Consider the following 20,961-nt stretch of genomic DNA (forward strand, 5'->3'; position numbering starts at 1 on the left):
GAACACTGTGGCCAAGAGTAAACAAACAAATATGAAGAGGCAGCAGAAAACATTCAAAATCATGGTGACTTTTCTGCAGTATCCAAGTGTTAGCTATGCACCATAGGCCCTGGGGGTCCTCTGATCTCAGTGAGGTTGGAGATACTTTCGGTCACATTCAGGAGCAGCTGCAGACAAAACATAAAATATGGAGTCTGGGTCAGACTCCACAGATAACATAACTGTAGTCCATGTAGTTTTTAATAACCAACATTTTATTAACCAACAAAGTCCATGCTCAATAATCCAACATTTTATTAGTTTTCCTCATACTCAGCTATGTACTGATTGCATGGTGACATTTGGTATTGCTACAAACGAGCTGAATGAATAACATTTTTTATATCTGATGCACACCATGTAAAAGATGCAGTAGTCCCTTGCTACTTCATTGATCGCAGACTCGCCCTACCGTGGTTTTTCAAAGTAAGATTGGACGTGACACACAACTGGCTGATTGATGGATGAGCCGCACGATCGGTATGGAATTTTTATTTAAAATAAATTATTGTAAATTATTTAGCACCTGCTGCACATTAAAAAGCTTCTTCCTGCAGTGTGTCATATCTCCGCTCTGCAGTGAAGTGGGCGTGGCCGAGAGCGGCAGGGAACAGAAATCATGACATTCTGTGCTCCTTTAGAGCGTTTAGAGTTTAGAAACATTGTTTAGAATATTGCAAGAGAGTCGGAAGGCTTTAAACGCCTATATATATATATATATATATCAAAATAATAATTATTAATAATAATTATAATTATCTTGACTTGTCTTGTCTTGTCTTGTCTTATTTTAGTGTATATATATATACACTTGTCTTATTTTAGTGTATATATATATATATACACTAAAATAAACTACTATTTACTACTTGTACTACTATTCCTACTTGGCAGTTTTTCACTTATTGCGGGGCTTCAGGGTACGGATCCCCTGCGATAAACGAGGGACTACTGTACTCTCATCAGCAAAATAAGAAAAAACTTTTTACTGCAACATTTTCTACTGGCCATAAACTAAACGGGAATAAAAACGGTTTTTAGCAATAATTTAAAGCAAAAACACATTACTGGCACATCAACTGTTTTTACATTAAACAGTGTCAACCATACAACTATTTTCTTCATTTATCTAAACGTAATCATGTGTGCATATGTGTGTGTGAGAGATTGTGTTTGTGTATGTGTGTGTGTACGCCTACATCCTGTAAATTCACAGCAAGTCCAGGAGGTCCAGGAGGCCCAGGTGGCCCTACAGTACTAAATCCATCAGCACCTCGATCACCCTGTAGTACAGAAATATTGAAGTAAATGTAAAGAAAGGATTTGGAAGACATAAAATTAAGTGCTGCAGCAAAGAGGAGGAGCAAACTGTAAACACCGAACAATTTCTTTTCTTGTTTGGCTGCCCTACCTTTGATCCTGGACTGCCTTTCTCGCCCTTGGGTCCCTGGTTATGGAAAATGAATAAATAAAAATAATGCAGTAAATCCATCCATCCATTTTCTTTACCCGCTTATTCCATTTTGGGTCACGGGGGTCGCTGGTGCCCATGTCCAGCAATCACTGTGCGAGGGGCGGGGTACACCCTGGACGGGTCGCAAGTCCATCACAGGGCCACATAGAGACAAACGAGACAAACAAACATTCACTCTCTCACTCACACCTAGGGACAATTTAGAGTTACCAATCAGTCTAATATGCATGTTTTTGGACTGTGGGAGGAAACCGGAGTACCCGGAGAAAACCCACGCATGCACGGAGAGAACATGCAAACTCCACCCAGAAAGGCCCCTGGACCGGGGTTTGAACCAGGGACCTGCTCGCTGAGAGGCAGCAGCTCTACCAGTTGCGCCACCGTGCTGCCCTTAATGCAGTAAATAAAAAAGTTTATTTTGCCTTTCTTAGCCAGGAGCAGATGTGTGATTTATTCTGGACAACCCAATCTAAACAAGCCAGTTCTGTTTAAGGTCACTCAGAAGAATAAAAACAAACAAACAAACAAACAGGAAGCTTATGTTTTTGTTTTGCTTCAGCGTTTCAATATTAAATTCAAAATAATGCGGGAGGGGAGGGAAAGAAATAAAAAAAGTCAAAAGAACCGACAAAAGATGTTACTAATTTTAAGAGGAATTAAAAAATAAACCATTGTCGACACACAAACTTACAATATCTTGTAAACAGTGACTCTATATTTCTAATAGATTTTTAGTACAAGCTGTAGTTATACAGTATATTTCTACAAGCTGACTAAAGGAAGTCTCTCACTGGGAGCCATGATGTTTGTAGGGTTTCTTATGTCTTCCTATGAGTCACAAATGCTCACAATGTTCTTGCTTAATTTTTGAACATGTTCAAAACTGTGAGACAAAGTTTCTCTCAAAATAGTCACTGAGCCTTTGCAGGCATCTCAAATCCATCTTAAACCCTTGTCAGCTTAGTCATGGGAGGTTTTAACTGGTCGTAAGAGTGTTAAGGTTTATACCATCTGCACAGGCGTCTCCTCAGTATCTACAAGTTCAAAAACTAATGATCAATAAAAAAATATTGGAAAAACTCGTCCAAATCTGCCTGTCTTTATTTCAAAAGTATATTCCACTACATTCAATCATAACCTTGCTGCAGAAGTGGGTATGCTGTGGGCGGAGCATGGGCAACAAAACAATGTGCACCACCTACAATACAATTTTGCAAGCCGTGCACAGAACGATAAGGCAGGATTTTCAAAAACTGATCGATCAAAACGTGACTGCACGGCTCACTGGTCACTCAGTCAAGTCAAATCAAATGTATTTATAAAGCACATTTAAAACAGCAGCTGTTACCAAAGTTCTTAACAATAAAATTAAGTCAAAAGGAAAAAAATATATATAACAAGATGTAATTAAAAGCATCAAAAATAAAAAACACAAACACAATGAGAAACAGTGGGATAATGAATCAGATCATACTGTGTTCCACGTCAGTGAAAACAGGTGAGTTTTCAGGAGAGATCTAAAAGCAGGGAGTGAAGTGTCCTGTCTGATGCTGAGGAGCAGATCCAGAGTTTAGAGCCATGACTGAAAAAGCCTGATCTCTGAGCTTCAGCCTGGTTTTTGATACAACCAAAAACAGCTGATCAGCTGATTCCAGCACCCGAGAAGGAACATATGGTTGAAGTAGGTCAGAGAAGTATGAGGGTGCAAGGTCATTAATGCACTTAAAGTTCAACAGGAGGATTTTAAAATCAATTCTGACACAGGGAGCCAATGAAGGGAGGACAAAACTGGTGCAATGTGCTCAAACCTTTGAGTTCCTGTTAAAAGCCGAGCTGCAGCATTTTGGACGAGCTGAAGATGTGAAAGGGAAACCTGAACATAAAGGGCGTTACAATAGTCCAGCTGGGTTGTAACAAATGCATGGACTATTTTTTCAAGGTCAGACCTGGTCAACATGGACTTAAGCTATCTGCCTTAACTGGAAGAAGCTTTTTTGAAGAACAGAGGTAATATCTGTTTATACTGGGGAATTTACAAATGAGAAATAATCCATCCATACATTATAATTACCCCATTCTTCCTTTCTAAATTGCGGTGCCCGCATTAATCATGCCCATGTCCAGCAGTCACTGTGCGAGAAGTGGGGGACAACCTGGACAGGTATCCAGTCCATCACATGGACACAGAGACAAACGAGACAAACAGCCATTCACTCTCTCACTCTCACCTAGAGACAATTTAGAGTTACCAATCAGCCTAACATGCATGTTTTTGGTCTGTGGGAGGAAATTGGAGTACCCAGAGAAAACCCACGCATGCACGGAGAGAACATGCAAACTCCACCCAGAAAGGCGACCTTCTTGTTGAGAGGCGGCAGCTCTACCAACTGAACCACCATGCCATTCTAATGCACATTCAGTGAGATTGCAAAAGAAAATGTACCTGTTTTGTTTCAGTTTTGAGCTCCAACTAGTCTTTAACAGTGGCAGCCCAGTCAGATAACTTAATAAAGAAAGAGGCAGCTTACAAATTCAAAGGCAACATAATTTCCCAAATGTCACAGGAACAGCACAATTCAGATCTGCACAAGTTACAAACCTATTAAGTTGTGAGTCATTGTGAAATTAATGACTTTAAATAAATGTCAAACAAACTGATCTAATCAAAACAACTTTAAACAACCTAACTGTCATTTTAATGGAGGAAAAGGTCACCCATGATATTTACACAGATGTTCATAGCATCACTGCACAAAACGTTTGGTGAACCTGGATTAAAAAACTATATCAAATATACAGGCTTACCCGAGCACCTGGTAGTCCAGCAGGGCCTGGAAGACCCTCCGGTCCTGGAACTCCTGGTTCACCCTGCAGTCAAGCACCACACAGTAAGAAGCAACAAGAAATGCTAAACTTCACTCTCATATTTGCTTCAGGCAGATATTGCCCACTCTACAGGCAAAACCATACGGTGACCACAGATAAAAATCAGACTCAATGAATTAAAACAGTGAAAACAAAATGAGAAAAAGGACAACTTAGACTGTTAAACATTGAAACACTGTCATCATTAAAATGACGTCACCTTGATAGAGAGCCCTGGAGGTCCTGGAGCTCCATCTTCACCCTACAGTCAGAACCACAAAGCAACATAAGTTGCAAGGCAGAATGGAAATACAGCTCAAACAGGGGCTCACCACTTCCCCAGAAACAAAACTTATGGCCAGCGCATGTTAGTTCAACTAGAATTTAAACAATGATGAGTTTTCATAAACTGATTACCGGGGGTCCAGGTAGCCCAGGGGGACCCTGAAGAGAAGAGAACAGAAAGAGTTACCTTGAAATGAAATTATTCAAACAGCACATAAACACATCGACTCATACAAACCTGAGGGCCTCTGACACCAGCTTTAATCAGCATGTCGCTCTTCCCAGATCCCTCCATATCCTCCAAATAGGAACAAACATGATCTCAGTACATTTTTAATCGAAAAACTAATGTGCAGAAGAAGACATCCCGTTTTTGTTCTTCTCCAATGTAACCCTTCAGTTTTTGTCTCAGCTTATTAATCGGTTAAAAGAACAGAGGATGGGTGTTCAGCAGGTGTTTTATTTAACCAGTCTCACCTCAACAAAGAATTGGGTTCCAGGTGGGCCAGGAGGGCCTGGTGGACCTGCTGGGCCCCTCTTGCCATGAGGACCAATGGGCCCTTGGAGCCCAGGAGTTCCTGGGGCACCAACAGACCCACATTCACCCTGGAAAAACAAAAGTAAGTAAGACACTAGCAACACATACCAAACTATTCATTCTATTGTTATCCAACTATCATTGTGTTAGTTGTATAAAAATGTGATTTGCAGTTGTGCAGTTTGCTCTTGTCTATTGATTACCTTTGGTCCAGGTGGCCCAGGTAGCCCTTGCTCACCCTGATGATAGAAAAATAAATGAGCACCCACTCTTTTTTGAGGTCATGATCTGACATTTTTTCCTTATTCACGTCAATAGAAATATAAACCAAAGAAACAAATAATTAAAACACAGACAGAATACGTTTTAGAATGCACAGATGTGGGCAACTGGAGCAGCTGTGGATGAGTGGTTGGAGCAGTCGCCCTCCAATAGGAGAGTTGGGGGTTCGATTCCACCAGCAGTCACATGTTGGTGTCCCTGAGCGAGACACTGAACCCCTCATTGCCTCCGATGTGTGTCCCATCAGTGTATGAATGTGATCTAAAGCTCTGATGAATCTCTACAGATTCAGATTAGCTTTGTAGAGATCTAGTAGAGTGCTGTATGAATGGGTCAATGAGGACACGGGTTGTTGTGTAAAGAGCTTTGAGTGTCTTGATAAGATAGAAAGGTGCTATATAAGTACAGTCCATTTACAACTCAGCAATGTCTAGATATGACACAATAAAAAAACGTTTTTGGACACACTCAGAAGGTGATTCACAATCAGCATCAAGAAAAAGGATAAACCTGATCAGACCTTCTCTCCAACAGGTCCAGGTGGACCTGAAGTCCCATCTGATCCTGCAGCATCCTGGGCAGACAAATACAAACAGAAACATACTGAATGTAGTGATGAGTTAAGAGAAAAATAGCTTAGGATGTGCTAACGGGCTAACGTGCTGATGTAGCTCTGTGTTGATCCCTCAGCCATTCCAACAGAGACCAACCCAAAGTCCAAAGAAGAGAGACACTTTAAAGGAATAAACAAGTTGTTTGAAACTGACCCACAGGTCAGTTTCCTCAAGCTGGAATCTCATCCATGCCATCATCGTGTGAATGCTCCTAGTCATTCAGCTAAGTGTAACATGAAGCAGCAAGGTGAGCAGCGAGAGTGGCAAGGATGATTTCATTGTTTTAACAGTTTCTCATTGCTTAACAGCAAAGCTGAAAATAATGAAAAACTGAACGTATTCCTTTAAACAGGCTAAAGCACAGCAATGTTTCTGTCCTTGAACTCAGACCTGCACATCCCATTATTGACAAAGTGAAAGTTTGTCAAAGCTAATTTGATTTTAGAGCAGGTCACCCACTAAAAACTCTGTTCAGAGCAGACTCCACACTGTAGAACAACATTAGTCTCGTAACAAAGAGTGACTAGCATCACAATCTGCATGCGTAACTTGTATAATTTGTATTTACATTGTAAAACACATTCTGTGCTTGTTAAAATAGTTTGTATACATTATGTAAATGTTCATGTGATAAAGTTTTTTTTACAGTGAAATAAGAGTGCATCTGTTTATTGACTATAAAACAACAATTCCTCTTCTTCCTACTGGGTCACTACAGGAAGTCATCTGCATTCATCTCATCATTTGATTGATCTTCTTTGTCACACCAACATTGTGCATATCCTCCTTTACTATGGCCATAAACTTTCTCTATGATCTTCCTCTATTCCTTTTCCTGGCATCTTCATACTCAACATACTAAGTCTAAAATATCCACTAGAGTTATTCTGCACATGTTGAAATCATTTCAGCCTCTCGAACTTTATATTTATCTCCAAACTGCTCAACCTAACCTCTCCCTCTGATGTACTCATCCCTAATCCTGTTGAGTTGGTCCTTTCGTTTCACCTTTACTGCCTTCCTTCTGTCACAGATCACCCTCCACTCTGCTTGCACTTTCTTCTTCACTTCTCCTGTGTGCTTTACTTGGAATGGTTGACATCAGGTACTTAAACTCACCTTCAACACCTCTACTCAGTCCAGCTTTATTGTTATGCTTATTTCTCTCTCATTCACACACATTTTGTATCTCATTCCTCCTCTCCATATCCACATCTTCTGGCTTTCTTCCACCCGTTCCCCACTCACATTACAGCTCACAGCATATTCTTATATGAGAGAGAGATAGAATACAACTAACCAGTGAAAACAGAGTTGTACTTTTGCCATGCTTAAAACAGAAGCATAAAGTTTCATGCCTTTTATCGGTTTCTGCAGTCAGTTTTTTCAATTCAGCCACTTTTTGCTGGATAAAATGAAACTAAGCGGTGACGTTTCATTTTAAGGTAACTTGAAATGAAAGCAAATAAGGAAAATGTTTCAAATTACATTTTCTTGACAAAAAATGCTTATGAATGCCACATCAATTATTGAGAAGAAAACTAAACAGCGATACCTGAGACACAAACACATGCACATACTAGGCAAAAACAAATAGGCCAGCACAAGACAGGAATAAATACAATTTATCCGGAGATCATTTACAGCCATTATTACCTGAGCACTGAAACACTGAAGCAGAGGTGATCTTTAATATTGTTGGTTTTACGTATCAGATAAATAAAAAGTTGTATGAATGCTGATTCAGCTGCTAATGCTACTACTGCTGATTTAGCATTCACACTTCTTTTCCTGTTTGTTCATGGTGTTTGTCTTCCAACTACTTTTGTATTCTTTGTGCTATTTTAGTAGTTCATTTATAAAAAAAAAAATCATCTCACTCAGTAGATTGAAACTTCTATACTTTTCAAAAACATTTTTCTTTATTAGCAAAAACAAATGTTCTATTTCTAAAGCCTACAGATCCTTCAGAAACAATTGTTCTCTATGAAATCTAATTCAGAATACGCCTGCTAATTCTGCTACTGCCAGTGCCACTGCTGCTAATGCTACTTGTGCTAATTGTAGTTCAACTGCTGCTAGTAGCTGGTAGCTCTATGGACAAGTGGCACAGTCTTGTAATCCCCAGGTGGTCATATAGAGCCCAGGTTGCATCAGGAGGGGTATCCAGCACAAAACAATATCAACCATATGAAGCGAGTGCAAACCCTCCAGAAGGTGGTAGTCAAAAGAAACTTTATAGTTTGATTATTGCTAGTTCTACTAATGTTGATATTAATTGTACTAATTTTTATGCTAATTTAATACTTCTAATGTTATTGCCACCAATGCTAGTTTTACAAACTAACGTTCTGCTAAATTTATCTAGCCTTTAACTGCTGTTAGCTTTTGGTGGTGGCTGTGGCTGAGTGGTTAAAGCAGTGGTCCTCCAATGGGAGAGTTGGGGGTTTGATTCCACCAGCAGTCATGCTGAAGTGTCCCTTGGCAAGACACTGAGCCCCTCACCGGCTCTGATGTGTGTCCCATTAGTGTATGAATGTTCAAGTTCAAGTATCTTTGTTATCCCCAAGGGGCAATAGTTTCACAGTCAGTAGATATAAAACATTCATACCAGACAAGGCATTAAGACATTAAAATAACAATACGGAAGTCATCAGTGTTCATTGAGAAACCTGATCATTACAGGGATGAATGAGTCTGTTCGTCCTACATCTGGGCAGCAGATACCTGCGTCCAGATGGAAACAACCTGAACTCACCATGGAGTGGATGATCAGGATCTGCCAGAATCAGCCTGGCCTTGTTCACTGACCTCTCCTTGTGTAGGTCAGTGAGGTTCTGTAGGGCTATACCAGCAGTTTAGCTGCACATCCTGACAATCACCGAGAGTTTTTTCCTGTTCTTACATGCCAAAAGTCCAAACCAACAGATGAAGGTGAAAATTAAAAGAGACTCAATAAAACATTCTCATAAAAGTCAGTAAAACCACAGAGCTTTTGATAAAAAAACATTCTCTGGTGGGCCTTCTTACAAAGCGAGTTCACATGGGGGTTAAAGGTAAGTTTGTCATCAAGAACACGAGTGGAAGATGCAACAGGAACTCTTTTAAATATGATTTTAGGACACCTTGAAGGTACAAAAACCTTTGTAAGATTGCTTTTTGTTGACTTTTCATCTGCTTTTAACTGTATTCAGAATGTGATCTAAAGCTCTGATTATTCTTTGTATAGATCTAGTAGAGTGCTGTATGAATGGGTAAATGAGGACACAGATTGTCATGTAAAGCACTTTGAGTGTCTTGATAAGATAGAAAGGTGCTATATACCGGTAAGTACAGTCCATTTAGCTTTACATTATTTTTAGAATTTGGCTATATTTTTACTTTTTAGCTAAACATTTGCTACTTTTAGATTTTAATTAGCATGTTTCTATTTTAGCTTTCAGCTTTGTATCAGGTTCTTCAGTAAATTTCAGCAAAGTCTTTCAAAACTCAGCTTTTACTAGTTCACACCTATTTTAGTCCAGCAGTAAACTTCTATTAAAATGTAAAAACACCATAAAACCAACAAAAAGCTTATTGCCTCAGTACTCAGACATTTGACTGTAATCATCTGTTCTTGTTTCCTGGCCTATGCCACAAACTACAACACTATACCTCGCCTGAACCCACAGCAGACTCAAGCCCAGAACCAGAACCCAAACTGGGATCAGAATTGAAATCAGAAGTGTCACTGAAGTTGAGCGCTGCACTAAGGACCGAAGTCAGCTCTGAGCTCAAACCTGAACCGACAGAGCCAGAACCACTAAACCCATCCTCAAACATCTGCAACAGAACAGAAAAGACAGAGACAAATGTTGCAAAACACGGATGAATAAAGTGGCAGCAGAAGAAAGATGGATGGAGGAGGAGAGAGAATAAAAGATGGCAATATAGAAGTGAGTGTGTGTGTGTGTGTGTGTGTCCTTGTTTATGCTACTTTGTGAGGCCCATTTTTCCAACTTATACTACATTGTGGGGACCAACTGCTCCTTATGGGGCCCAAAGCCCGGGCCCCATAAGAAGAAGTCCCGTTGGTGGGTTAGGGGCTAGGTTTAGGACTAAGGTGTGAATTGAGGATGTGTTAGGTTTAGGGTTAGGTATGTACTGGTAATGGTTAGGTTATGGATAAAGGTCATGGTTAGGCTATAGAAATGAATGAAAAATGAATGGAAGTCAATGCAAAGGCCCCACAAAGATAGCAAAACAAACCTGCGTGCGTGCGTGTGTTTGTGTGTGGTTTGAGGTGAAGTCACTTAACAGGACAGAGACAAAAGGCAATGGCTATTGACAAACAGAGGACATGTGCAGAGAAAAATCACACTATAATAAAAATGTGACAGACATTTATCAAGACTGAATGTAAAACATAAAATTAGACCATGGACTTTGAAAAAGAAGAACAATAAAGACAGTTAAAATTCTAAGTGGTAATAAAACAAAATACAGTAACATGGGAAAAAAACAAAAATTTTGTTCAACGATCATGATTGAATGTTTTTAGTAAAACATCAGTGTAAACATATTTTATGGAATTAAAGTATTTTTAGTTTTCTTTTAATACCCCAATGTTCATACAGCAAAGCTGTCTAATTGCAAGAAGAAGGGAAAAGCCTGAACCATCTATAGTGGTGCTTGAATGTTTGTGAAGACTTTTGAATTTTCTGTATTTCTGTAAACATATGAACTAAAACATCATCAGATTTTCACACAAGTCCTAAAAGTACATAAAAAGAACCCAGTTAAACAAATGAGACAAAAAATATTATAGTTAGTCATTTATTTATTGAGGAAAATTATTCAATATTACAGCCAGCACAGTGGTACAACTGGTAGAGCTGCTGCCACTCAGTGAGCAGGTCCCTGGTTCAAATCCCGGTCCGGGGGCCTTTCTGGGTGGAGTTTGCATGTTCTCTCCGCGCATGCGTGGGTTTTCTCCAGGTACTCTGTTTTCCTCCCACAGACCAAGAACGTGCATGTTAGGCTGATTGGTAACTCTAAATTGTCCCTAGGTGTGAGTGAGAGAGTGAATGGTTGTTTGTCTCATTTGTCTCTATGTGTCCCTGTGATGGACTTGCGACCCATCCAGGGTGTACCCCACCCCTCGCACAGTGATTGCTGGACATGGGAACCAGCGACTCCCGTGACCCAAAACGGAAGAAGTGGGTAAAAGATAATGATGGATGGATATCTGTGAGTGGTAAAAGTATGTGAACCTTTATGATTATCAGTAATTTGTAGGTGAAACTAGAGTCAAGTGTTTTCAATCAATGTGATGATGATCAGGTGTGAGTGGGCATCCTGTTTGATTTAAAGAACAGGATCTATCAAAGTCTGTTCTTCACAACATGTTTGTGGAAGTGGATCATGACAGGAACAAAGGAGATTTCTGAGGACCTCAGAAAAAGAGTTGTTGATGCTCATCAGGCTGGAAAATATTACAGAACCATCTGTAAAGAATTTGGACTCCACCAATCCACAGTCACACAGATTATGTACAAATGGAGGAAATGCAAGACCATTGTTGTCCTCCCCAGGAGTGGTCAACCAACAAAGATCACTCCAAGGCGTGGAATAGTCAGGGAGGTCATAAAGGACTCCAGGGTAACTTCTAACAACCGAAGGCCTCTGTCACATTGACTGATGTTGATGTTCATGAGTCCATCATCAGGAGAACACTGAACAACAATGGTGTCATGGCAGGACTGCAAGGAGAAGCCACTGCTCTCCAAAAAGAACATTGCTGCTCGTCTGCAGTTTGATAAAGATCACGTGGACAAACCAGAAGACTGTTGGAAGAAAGTTTTGTGGACGGATGAGACCAAAATAGAACTTTTTGGTTTAAATGAAAAGTGTTATTTTTGGAGAAAAGAAAACTGCATTCCTGCAGAAGAACCTTATCCCATCTGTGAAACATGGTGGTGGTAGTGTCATGGTTTGAGCCTGTTTTGCTGCATCTGGGCCAGGACAGCTTGCCATCATTGATGGAACAATGAATTCTGAATTACTGTATATCAAAGAGTTCTGAAGGAAAATGTCAGAAAATCTGTTCATGAACTGAATCTCAAGAGAAGGTGGGTGACCTAAGACCCTAAGCACACAAGTGATTCTACCAAAGAATGGTTGAAGAAGAATAACGTTCATGAAGAAGAATTAAAGTTCTCCAAGCCGGTGTGCAGGACTGATCAACAGTTACCAGAAACATTTAGTTGCAGTTCTTGCTGCACAGGAGAGTCACACCAGGTACTGAAAGCAAAGGCTCACATACTGTTGTCACTCACAAATATGTAATGGTGGATCATTTACCTCAATAAATAAATGACCAAGTATATTTTTGTCTCATTTATTTAACTGGGTTCTTTTTATCTACTTTTAGGACTTGTGTGAAAATCTGATGATGTTTGAGGTCATATTTATGTAAAAAATATAAAAATTCTAGGCTTCACAAACATTCAAGCACCACTGTACACATTTCAAATAAATAATTAGTTTCAGAGAATCAACTTACTGGAATGTCCTGTTTGCCTGGATGTCTATCTTTACCAGGTTCTCCATGTGGTCCAGCACGGTCTGGAGTCAGTTCTGAAGACAGGTGGTGTCCAGGGGGCCCAGGAGGCCCAGGAGGCCCTGGTGGACCAGGAGGACCCTGAGGGTAAGATAATATTGTTGATTCTCTATGTATATTACCTGATGTCAGATTATTGTATCTGAGTTTGAGTTTGGTTTCACCCTGATGAGTTCAGCATCGCTGTCCAGATCTTCAAACCCAGAACCCAGAGCGTCTGGTCCATACTGAAACACATCACGAGATGTTGCTTTTTCTGACATCATCTAAATTTACAATGATTTGTAATATTTGACATTTTGTTGCTTACAGGCACACTGCGGGAACGATGGGGCCCAGGGGGTCCTGGAAGGCCAGGGGGACCTGGTAAACCAACTCCTGGGTCTCCCTGTAGAGGGGGACAATATGAGAAGAACACAATGAAAACTCGGGCAATAATCTGTTTTTATCTGTTGACAGATAATTCAAAAGACCTGATGCTTCATTTAGAAAACATAAAAATTGTAAAAAAAAAAATAATAAAAAATGGTCAAACAAAATAAAAACTTTCCACTTTCTTGTCACTCTTATTTACGCTTTTGTGTAAGAATTGTTGTTAACCTTTTTTGTTTTTTTTCCTCACTCGCTTTGATACGAGGCGGACACTATCTCTTCCCTCTCCTGTTCTCTTCCTGCTTTTTTTGCTCTCTGTCCAGAGAGCTCCTATTTTTACACATCTTCCGAAATGAAAACTACTGTTATGGATCTGACCAACTGGACTCTCGACACAATTGACAAAATATTTTAAACAAAGCAACAGGGTCCTGGAGAGCCCTCATGTTCCGCTGAGAATCTCAGGAGGATGCCGAAGACATATACAATTGGATTTATGATAACAGGTTTCCTGCTTTTTGGAAATCGGCTGGTTCCTGGTCTATCAACATACAAAGAAGACACCTGCAGCTAATTTGGCCATCATCAGGCTGCCTGCTTGTTTGGTTTGTGCTTTGAGGACTCAAAATCAGCTGATTTATGAGCTAAACCATAAAATGGAAGTGATTTGTGAGAATCGCAGGCCACCTGCGGCTTTGGGACTCATCAGCATAAAACGAACTTGGAAGGACTCATGGGCACGGACCATTAGAATGCACCCTAATCTGGCCATTTCGGACCTTGAAAGTACCAGTAAGACTCAAGGTTGACAAGAAAAATAGTCTGTCTGAAAAAATCAACAGTTGTGGCTTATCTGAATCTGACTCCCCGGTTGGCCTCGAAAACAGTCTGACTTATCAAATTGCTCCTGGGAAATGTGTAAACTAAGGAAAACCTTCGTCTATCGACACCCCACACCCCCGGGAACTTTTGTGGAGGCTTATCAGAACTGTGCCGGCTGACCTTCATCTTATCAGGACAATGGACTATCCATTAGTGCTTCATGGACCGCCTTATTGTCAAAGCATATGTAATGTGTTCATAAATGTGCTTGCTGGCAGAGTTTTTTTGATGTCTTATATCGTGTCTTGTTAGGACAAGGTGTGAAGAGATCTTTTTTGTAATGCCACTATCATCTCCTCATGGCTTTGTCCCTTTTTCTATGTAAAAAATGTATTCTGAAAAGGATAAGAGGCTGCACTCTCAAGGAGCAGCAGCTATGTGCACTCTGCCCATCTTTCGGACGACTGTGTGGACATAATTCAGATTTAAATCACTCCTTGGTCTGCTGCCTACATCTCCTCCTACATATCACTGCGTGAGTGCAGCTACAGCATGCACTCTCAGGACATTATTACCTGCAGTGTCCCCTCAGTGAGGACTGAATTAGGCAAAAGGGCCTTCTCCTACTCCACTCCTGTTTCCTGGAATATCTTACAAAAAGATCTGAAGCTCTCGACCTTGACCTCTCTAAGAGGTTTCAAATTGCTCAATTCATGGCAAAAACCAGTGTGGACATGTTCCTGTTTTTAGTATCTTATATCACTTTATAATGTAGCTGTTTTTGTTTGTTTGTTTAAACATAATTTTCTTCAATTAATTTTTCAATTCATATGCTTCCTCATATGATTGTCCACTATTGTCATTGTTCTTTGTTAAAAACAGGTCTCTCTTGTACACAGTAAATGAGTCCCTGAGGCTCAATGAGACTAACCTGTATAAATAAAGGTTGAATGAATGAAAGAAGAGAGAGAGAGAGATAACTTAGATATGCATATGGGTTATGAAAACAATTGAGAAAGTATGTTCCTTAGATCCCAGATTCGAGAAACTGAATAGTTTCCTTTATTTTTAATTACCCCACTGAAAAGGTCTAAACTAACCATGTGCCACAGCTTGTAAAAAAGACTAACTCCTCCGCTGCTATCAGTAACTTTTTTCATAGTGGTCATTCATATAATTATAAGAAACAAAATCTGATACATACAATGAAACAAGTTAAATATGACATTTTATATAAACTATCTGCAGGTAGCAAATTGTGTTTGTGTTTCAGTTCAGTTCAGTGTACGGGCCCTTTAGGTCAATTTATGTCACTCTGAAACATAAGTTTTATTTATTTATTTATTTACATGATTTAGAGTTTTAAATATTCTTGTTATTATTACTCAGTAATGATCTAGCACTCATGTAGTGTTAGGCTTGAAAAGATCAAACATGTTTTCCCCAGGTCTGAAAGAAGTTCATACAAATGTGTTGTATCTAATCAATTTGAATGGGTGTTTTAAAAGCACCTTTTCTCCTTTGGCACCAACTTCTCCATTTAAACCTGGAAAACCCTGAGGTCCCCTCTGACCCTGATGGTTAAAAACAAATAACTGTTAGAGTAGGGCGTGTAAAGTACAGCAATAAAATCTTAAAAAGTAAAAAAAATAAAGTTACTTACTAGTTCACCTTTGTCACCCTTGCTTCCCTGTGAAGGAAACATTTACAGCCTCAAAAAGAACGGCTCAGAATCATTTGCATGGTATTTAATGGGGTTTGTTTGAAAACTAATGCTGTGAAGGTGTGTTCAATTATAATTTTGCCAACAAACCTTTTGTCCATCTTGTCCTGGTTGTCCAGGGGATCCTGTTGGTCCTTGTGGCCCAGCTGGTTCAAGCTTCTCTTTGAGTACATGGCTAGGCCCTGGAGGACCAGGTGGACCAGGTGGTCCAGGATCACCACGCTCCCCCTTAAACCCAGGCCAGAGATGACCCTGCAAAAATACTAAGTCATAAATGTCTGTAGGAAGCACAAGTTGGAATCAGACATCTTGTTAAAGTTCCAATGAACTCAGACAGTCTGTAGGGTTTTTGAGTTTTATCTGGCAACTAATGTTTGTTCCAGTGTGTGAATAAAGAACAACCAAAAACTTTCAAATCTATTTATCTTTAAGTTGAAGAGATCAGTACTTCCTGAAAACGTGCATGACTGACTGTGCGCCAGAGCAGAATGTTTTACAAAAGTCCACATCTGAACTCACATGGCCTGATGGCTCTCCGGGCTCCTCTATCTGCTGTGAATCTGCACACAGTATGTGACATGATCAGACCAACCAGTTTAATTCAAACACGCAAACATTATATTGTTAAAACAAGTCACAACAATTACTTCTGAACTCATGGAAGACAGCCAAACTCATAGCTTTGCAATTTCTTTGCACGCTTGAGCAACTTGTGTTTATTCACTGAAACGCACACTGTTATTTGAAGCAAATTGACTCTTTTTCCAAAAAAATAACATAATGTTTATTAAATCACGTAGGTTTTCTAGAAACAAGCTATAGCTCTATACTTAGGTTTGTACTGACCTATTATCAGTTCTTCATTGGTTGATGTTGGAGTCATGTGACTTGAATACTCATAAAGCTCCGCCTCTGGAGCCTCAGTGGGTGGAGCTCTGACTGGAACACTGTCCTCCCCCTTAGACAAATGGAAAATAATATAAAAATCTGTACACAGATAAAATCAAAAATGTTTTCTCTATGAAAAATAACTCCATCACATAATATTTCAGTACAGTCAACTTCAGTGTCAGGATTAAATGACTAGATTTGTGCACAAAAGTTAGGATGAATGTTTTATGAAATTTATGCTTTAAGATTATTTGAAATCTGGACATCCCAAATGTCTCATGAACATCTCAAAACCAGACATCAAAGCATCCTGTGTGCCTTTTAGATGTGGTAACAACAAATCTCCTTCTCAGGGACAGATTCCTTTGAAGCTTTAAAATCAGACTTTGTTTAGAGACGTTTGAGGTCAGACTGACTTCTAGGATGTAGGAGGACTGAAGACAACAAACAAAAAGAAAAGCTTTCCGGCCCACCATCCAACAACCTACCATCAATTTTCTCTCCTCTACCCCCTTCGTTGAGACGACTTCCGTTTCTCTATCATCCAGAGCATCATCTCCACTCGCATATCCCGAGGCCTGTACCAGTAATTTACTCATATTGTCATGGAAACTGTGTCAAGCAATGATTAACAGTACAGTTTAGAAGGTCTTGAGACATACGTTTGCCAAGTACGTTTTAATCAGTCTTGCTTCTTTCTGAAGGTCTTTCAAAGGTTTTCTCTGTACATTTACAACTATTTTATGTTTTGTGTCAAGTCTTTGATCACATTCATCTATTTCTTGTTTTTGTTCAGTCACATACAACTTGTCTGAAAGAGCTATGCTTCAGACAGCACGTTTATAAAGTCAGAACACAGTGAAGACAGCTGAATGAATAAGAGCATTATAAAAGGTATCTGAGTCAAGGGATGGGTTGAAACTGTGATTACAAAGCACTCTTATTTTGGACTAAAAATACAAGTTGTCTATCAATAACAGGGGATCTGTAACTATTGGACAAACAAGAGGTTGTGCTTGTCTTACATAGGGATCGTCTTCTTCACATTGCTCCTCAGCTGCTCTGGGATCATCTTTTATAATCAGCTGCTGAATAGAACCCTGCAGAGATACAAAAATGGAAACGAGAAAGAGTCAGAGGTTCTTTATTTGTCGTACACATTACATGTGGTACATGTGGTGGAACAAAATTTTGTACACAGGGTCCCAGTTACATCCAACAATAAAATGTAAAAGAAAAACAGTAATAACATCTAAGATATGAACTAAGAAAAACATCAACTAAAAATACGCTAAGCACTAGTAGAATAAAAACAATACACCGAACAGCAGCACGAACATGAGTCTGTGTGAGCAGATTAACACGGATGAACACAACATGAAACAGATCAGCAGCAACATTGAAACAGATCAGCAGCAACATGAAACAGATCAGCAGCAACATGATGTGATTTTTCACAGTGATTATCCTGATTAGAGATTCATGAGTCTAACAGCCTCAGGGTAGAAGCTGCTCCTAAGTCTAGTTGTTCTACACTTAATGCTCCTCAACCTCCTTCCTGAGGGGAGTGGGGCAAAAAGTGTGTGTGCTGGGTGAGTGGGGTCCTTCATGATGCAGGTGGCTCTGTTCCTGCATCTGGAGGTGTAAATGTCTGTGATGGTGGAGACTGACTCCAACAGACTTCTGTGCAGCCTTCACCACTCTCTTCAAAGCTTTTCTTTCTGCAGCTGTGCAGCCTTCATGTCACACGTTGATGCTGGAGCACAGGATGCTCTCCACTGCACACCTGAAGAAGGAGGTGAGGACTGAGCTCCCCAGACCAGCTCGTCTCAGCTGCCTGAGGAAGTAGAGTCTCTGATGAGCTGTCTTGATCAGGCTGTTGTTGCCCCAGCTGAGGTTGTCATACAGGTGCAAACCCAAGTACTTGTAGCTGGTGACCACTTCCACCGAAGATCCTCCTATGTTTGTGTGTGTGTGTGTGTGTGGGGGGGGGGGGGGTCCTTCTGAAGTCCACGACCATCTCCTTCATCTTTTTCACATTGATGTGAAGGTTATTCTCTTTGCACCAGCTCTCCAGGTGTTCCACCTCCTGCCTTTAGCTGGACTCATCATTGTTTGTGATGCATCCAACCACCGCTGTATCATCTGCAAACTTTACAATGTGACAGACTGGATGGGTAGGTGCACAATCATACGTGAGCAGAGTGAACAGAAGAGGGCTCAGCACACAGCCCTGAGGGGAGCCAGTGCTGAGGGACATGGTGGAGGAAGAGAAGTTGTGGAACGTCACTGATTGTGGTCTGCTTGTTAAGAAGTCTAGGACCCAGTTGCAAATGGAAGGGCTTAGTCCTAGTGTGAGCAGTTTGTCCATCAGGGTTTGGGGGATCATGGTATTGAAGGCAGACGTGAAGTCCACAAAGAGCATACGGATGTAAGAGTTTTTCTGCTCCAGGTGGTTGAGCGCAGTGTGGACCACAGAGGAGATGGCATCCTCTGTTGATCGGTTCTCACAGTATGTGTACTGGTGAGGGTCCTCATTGATGTTGATGGTTGTTTTGATGTGGGTCATGACTAGTTTTTCAAAGCATTTAGCGACTTTCGGGGTGAGGGCTACTGGCTGATAGTCATTCAGACCAGTCACTATAGAACTCTTAGGGACTGAGATGATGGTTATGGTCTTCAGGCAGGTGGGAACTGTTGTCAGGGTGAGGGAGGAGTTAAAGATGTCGGCCAGCACCTCGCAGAGCTGGTTGGCACATTCTTTCAGCACCTTCCCGATGATGTTGTCTGGGCTGGTTGCTTTGTGAGGATTAATCCTCCTGAAAGTTCTCCTTCAGCTGAGGTCACGCTGAAGAAAGATGCACCTGGTGTGTTTACTTGTTTAAGGAAATAGAAAATGCTATTGCTCCTACAAATGGAGGTCCAACTCATTCAGGAAAGCTTTTGGGTTCAAGCTTCTCTTTATAAACTGACTACTTTTTTTGTAGGAGGGGAAGAGAAAGAAGGACTAAAATCCTTATATCTCAGGCATCAAGGACGTTTAGCCATTTGTTGCATGAGATCATTGGATAGCAATTCAAATACTGTAGTATAATTATGAAGAAAAAGCTAATTGACCTAATGTTACAAACCAATTCATACAGATAAAGAGTACCATTTAGCTGCTATAAACAAGGCTTATGAACGTTTATGCAGACCCTAACCTATTTATTTTCAGTTTTAGTTTATTTCGTCTCTTTCTTTCTACATACGGAGAACATGGAACCTTCTAATAACCTAAAAATAATTTTACCAGAACTCAGATAATATATTGATGTGTTTGTAGTGCACATTATGAAAAGCTTTTCATTATTTGGGCCAATAATCATACCACAGCATCCACTCATAAACACAATGATTGGAAGGTGGCCCAGCATGACTGCTTCACCAGCCCAAACTCGCACATTTAGTGACCCAGAAAGAAACGATGGGACAAAGCAAGATCAGATTTTGTTCTCATGCTTCAGATAGCTCTTTCAAAAAGTCAGGGCACAGTGAAGACAGCTGAATGAAGTGAGGATGGCCACGTTGTGTCACCATGGTAACATGGCCTGACTACCAGCAGAGATGAGGACTGATGGTGATTGCTGTTGTTGTTTCAGTGTTTGGGCATTTTGAAGCTGCTTCTCTGGGTTAAAAACCTGGTTCCACAAAATATATTTCTTTGATCTTGATCTAAGATCATTATAAAATGAAAAAAAAAAGTCTAGATTGGCAAACAGAATAATAACATGCCAGACTTTCACAACTGATATAGTCCAAGGCCTTAATTGTGCCTTTGATTTGACAACAACTAAGCCTTGCTGACATTTCTAACTTCCACATCTGTGATCATTTTACACCCCCAAAATTTTCATACTGTTACTTCCTTTGCATTACTCCCTTCCTGTTCCTCCTTCTCTGTTATTTCCTCCTGTCATGCCTCCTCTCTGCCCCTGATCTTTAAAAGCATGTGGAATAAAGCCAGCAAATGATGCAAAATCCCAAGAGTTGGAGTGTTGTTGGAGCCATCACATTTGAATTTGTTTATTCAGTATGGTACAGTATGTCCATTATTTTCAATTTGTACCTACTTCACTGAATCTGGAAGAAAATAATGGTTAAGGAAGAGCTTTGTCAACAGACTGAAAAAAATCAAAAACATTTCTAACACCACAGTTCAGTTTTTAGTTATGGTGCATGGACTGCCTGTAAATCTAAATAAACATGTGTTTCTATTGAAACTGAAATAATATTCATTTAACTCTGTATTAATTAAAATCAAAGTTGAACCACAGATTTGTGGTGCACATTTCTTCCCACAAATCTTCAACAATAAGGTCAGTAAATCTAAAAAAGTTAAGTCAGGTCCTCTGGACGGGTAAAGTCAGTAAAACTCCAGTTGCTGTACTTGCTTTCAAGGTGCTGTGAACCCAC

At 40.1% G+C, this 20,961-nt stretch overlaps 1 protein-coding gene and 2 long non-coding RNA genes across 3 annotated transcripts in view; all 3 read right to left on the reverse strand.

Moving 5' to 3' along the window:
• Window positions 1-106: 106 nt before the first annotated feature.
• On the reverse strand, window positions 107-4,383 carry LOC119414469. Its single transcript, XR_005187006.1, has 4 exons — window positions 4,319-4,383; window positions 1,451-1,486; window positions 1,239-1,322; window positions 107-167 (listed from the first exon to the last, which is right to left on the reverse strand). It is a non-coding gene; the product is annotated as an uncharacterized LOC119414469 (long non-coding RNA).
• Window positions 4,384-15,419: 11,036 nt separating this feature from the next.
• Window positions 15,420-15,862, reverse strand: LOC119414470. Its single transcript, XR_005187007.1, has 3 exons — window positions 15,706-15,862; window positions 15,556-15,582; window positions 15,420-15,466 (listed from the first exon to the last, which is right to left on the reverse strand). It is a non-coding gene; the product is annotated as an uncharacterized LOC119414470 (long non-coding RNA).
• Window positions 15,863-16,056: 194 nt separating this feature from the next.
• The window catches only part of LOC119414924 (collagen alpha-1(XV) chain-like), a 69,281-nt gene continuing 64,376 nt past the window's right edge, over window positions 16,057-20,961 (reverse strand). The window contains exons 5-7 of the mRNA XM_037682043.1: window positions 17,532-17,606; window positions 16,995-17,084; window positions 16,057-16,086 (exon numbers count right to left, since the gene is read on the reverse strand). Of these exons, the coding sequence (XP_037537971.1) occupies window positions 16,057-16,086; window positions 16,995-17,084; window positions 17,532-17,606 (195 nt within the window). The remainder of the gene's footprint in view (window positions 16,087-16,994; window positions 17,085-17,531; window positions 17,607-20,961) is intronic.

The sequence above is a fragment of the Nematolebias whitei genome, chromosome 9 (assembly GCF_014905685.2).
Source record: "Nematolebias whitei isolate Nwh7 chromosome 9, NemWhi1, whole genome shotgun sequence".
NCBI lineage: Eukaryota > Metazoa > Chordata > Actinopteri > Cyprinodontiformes > Rivulidae > Nematolebias > Nematolebias whitei.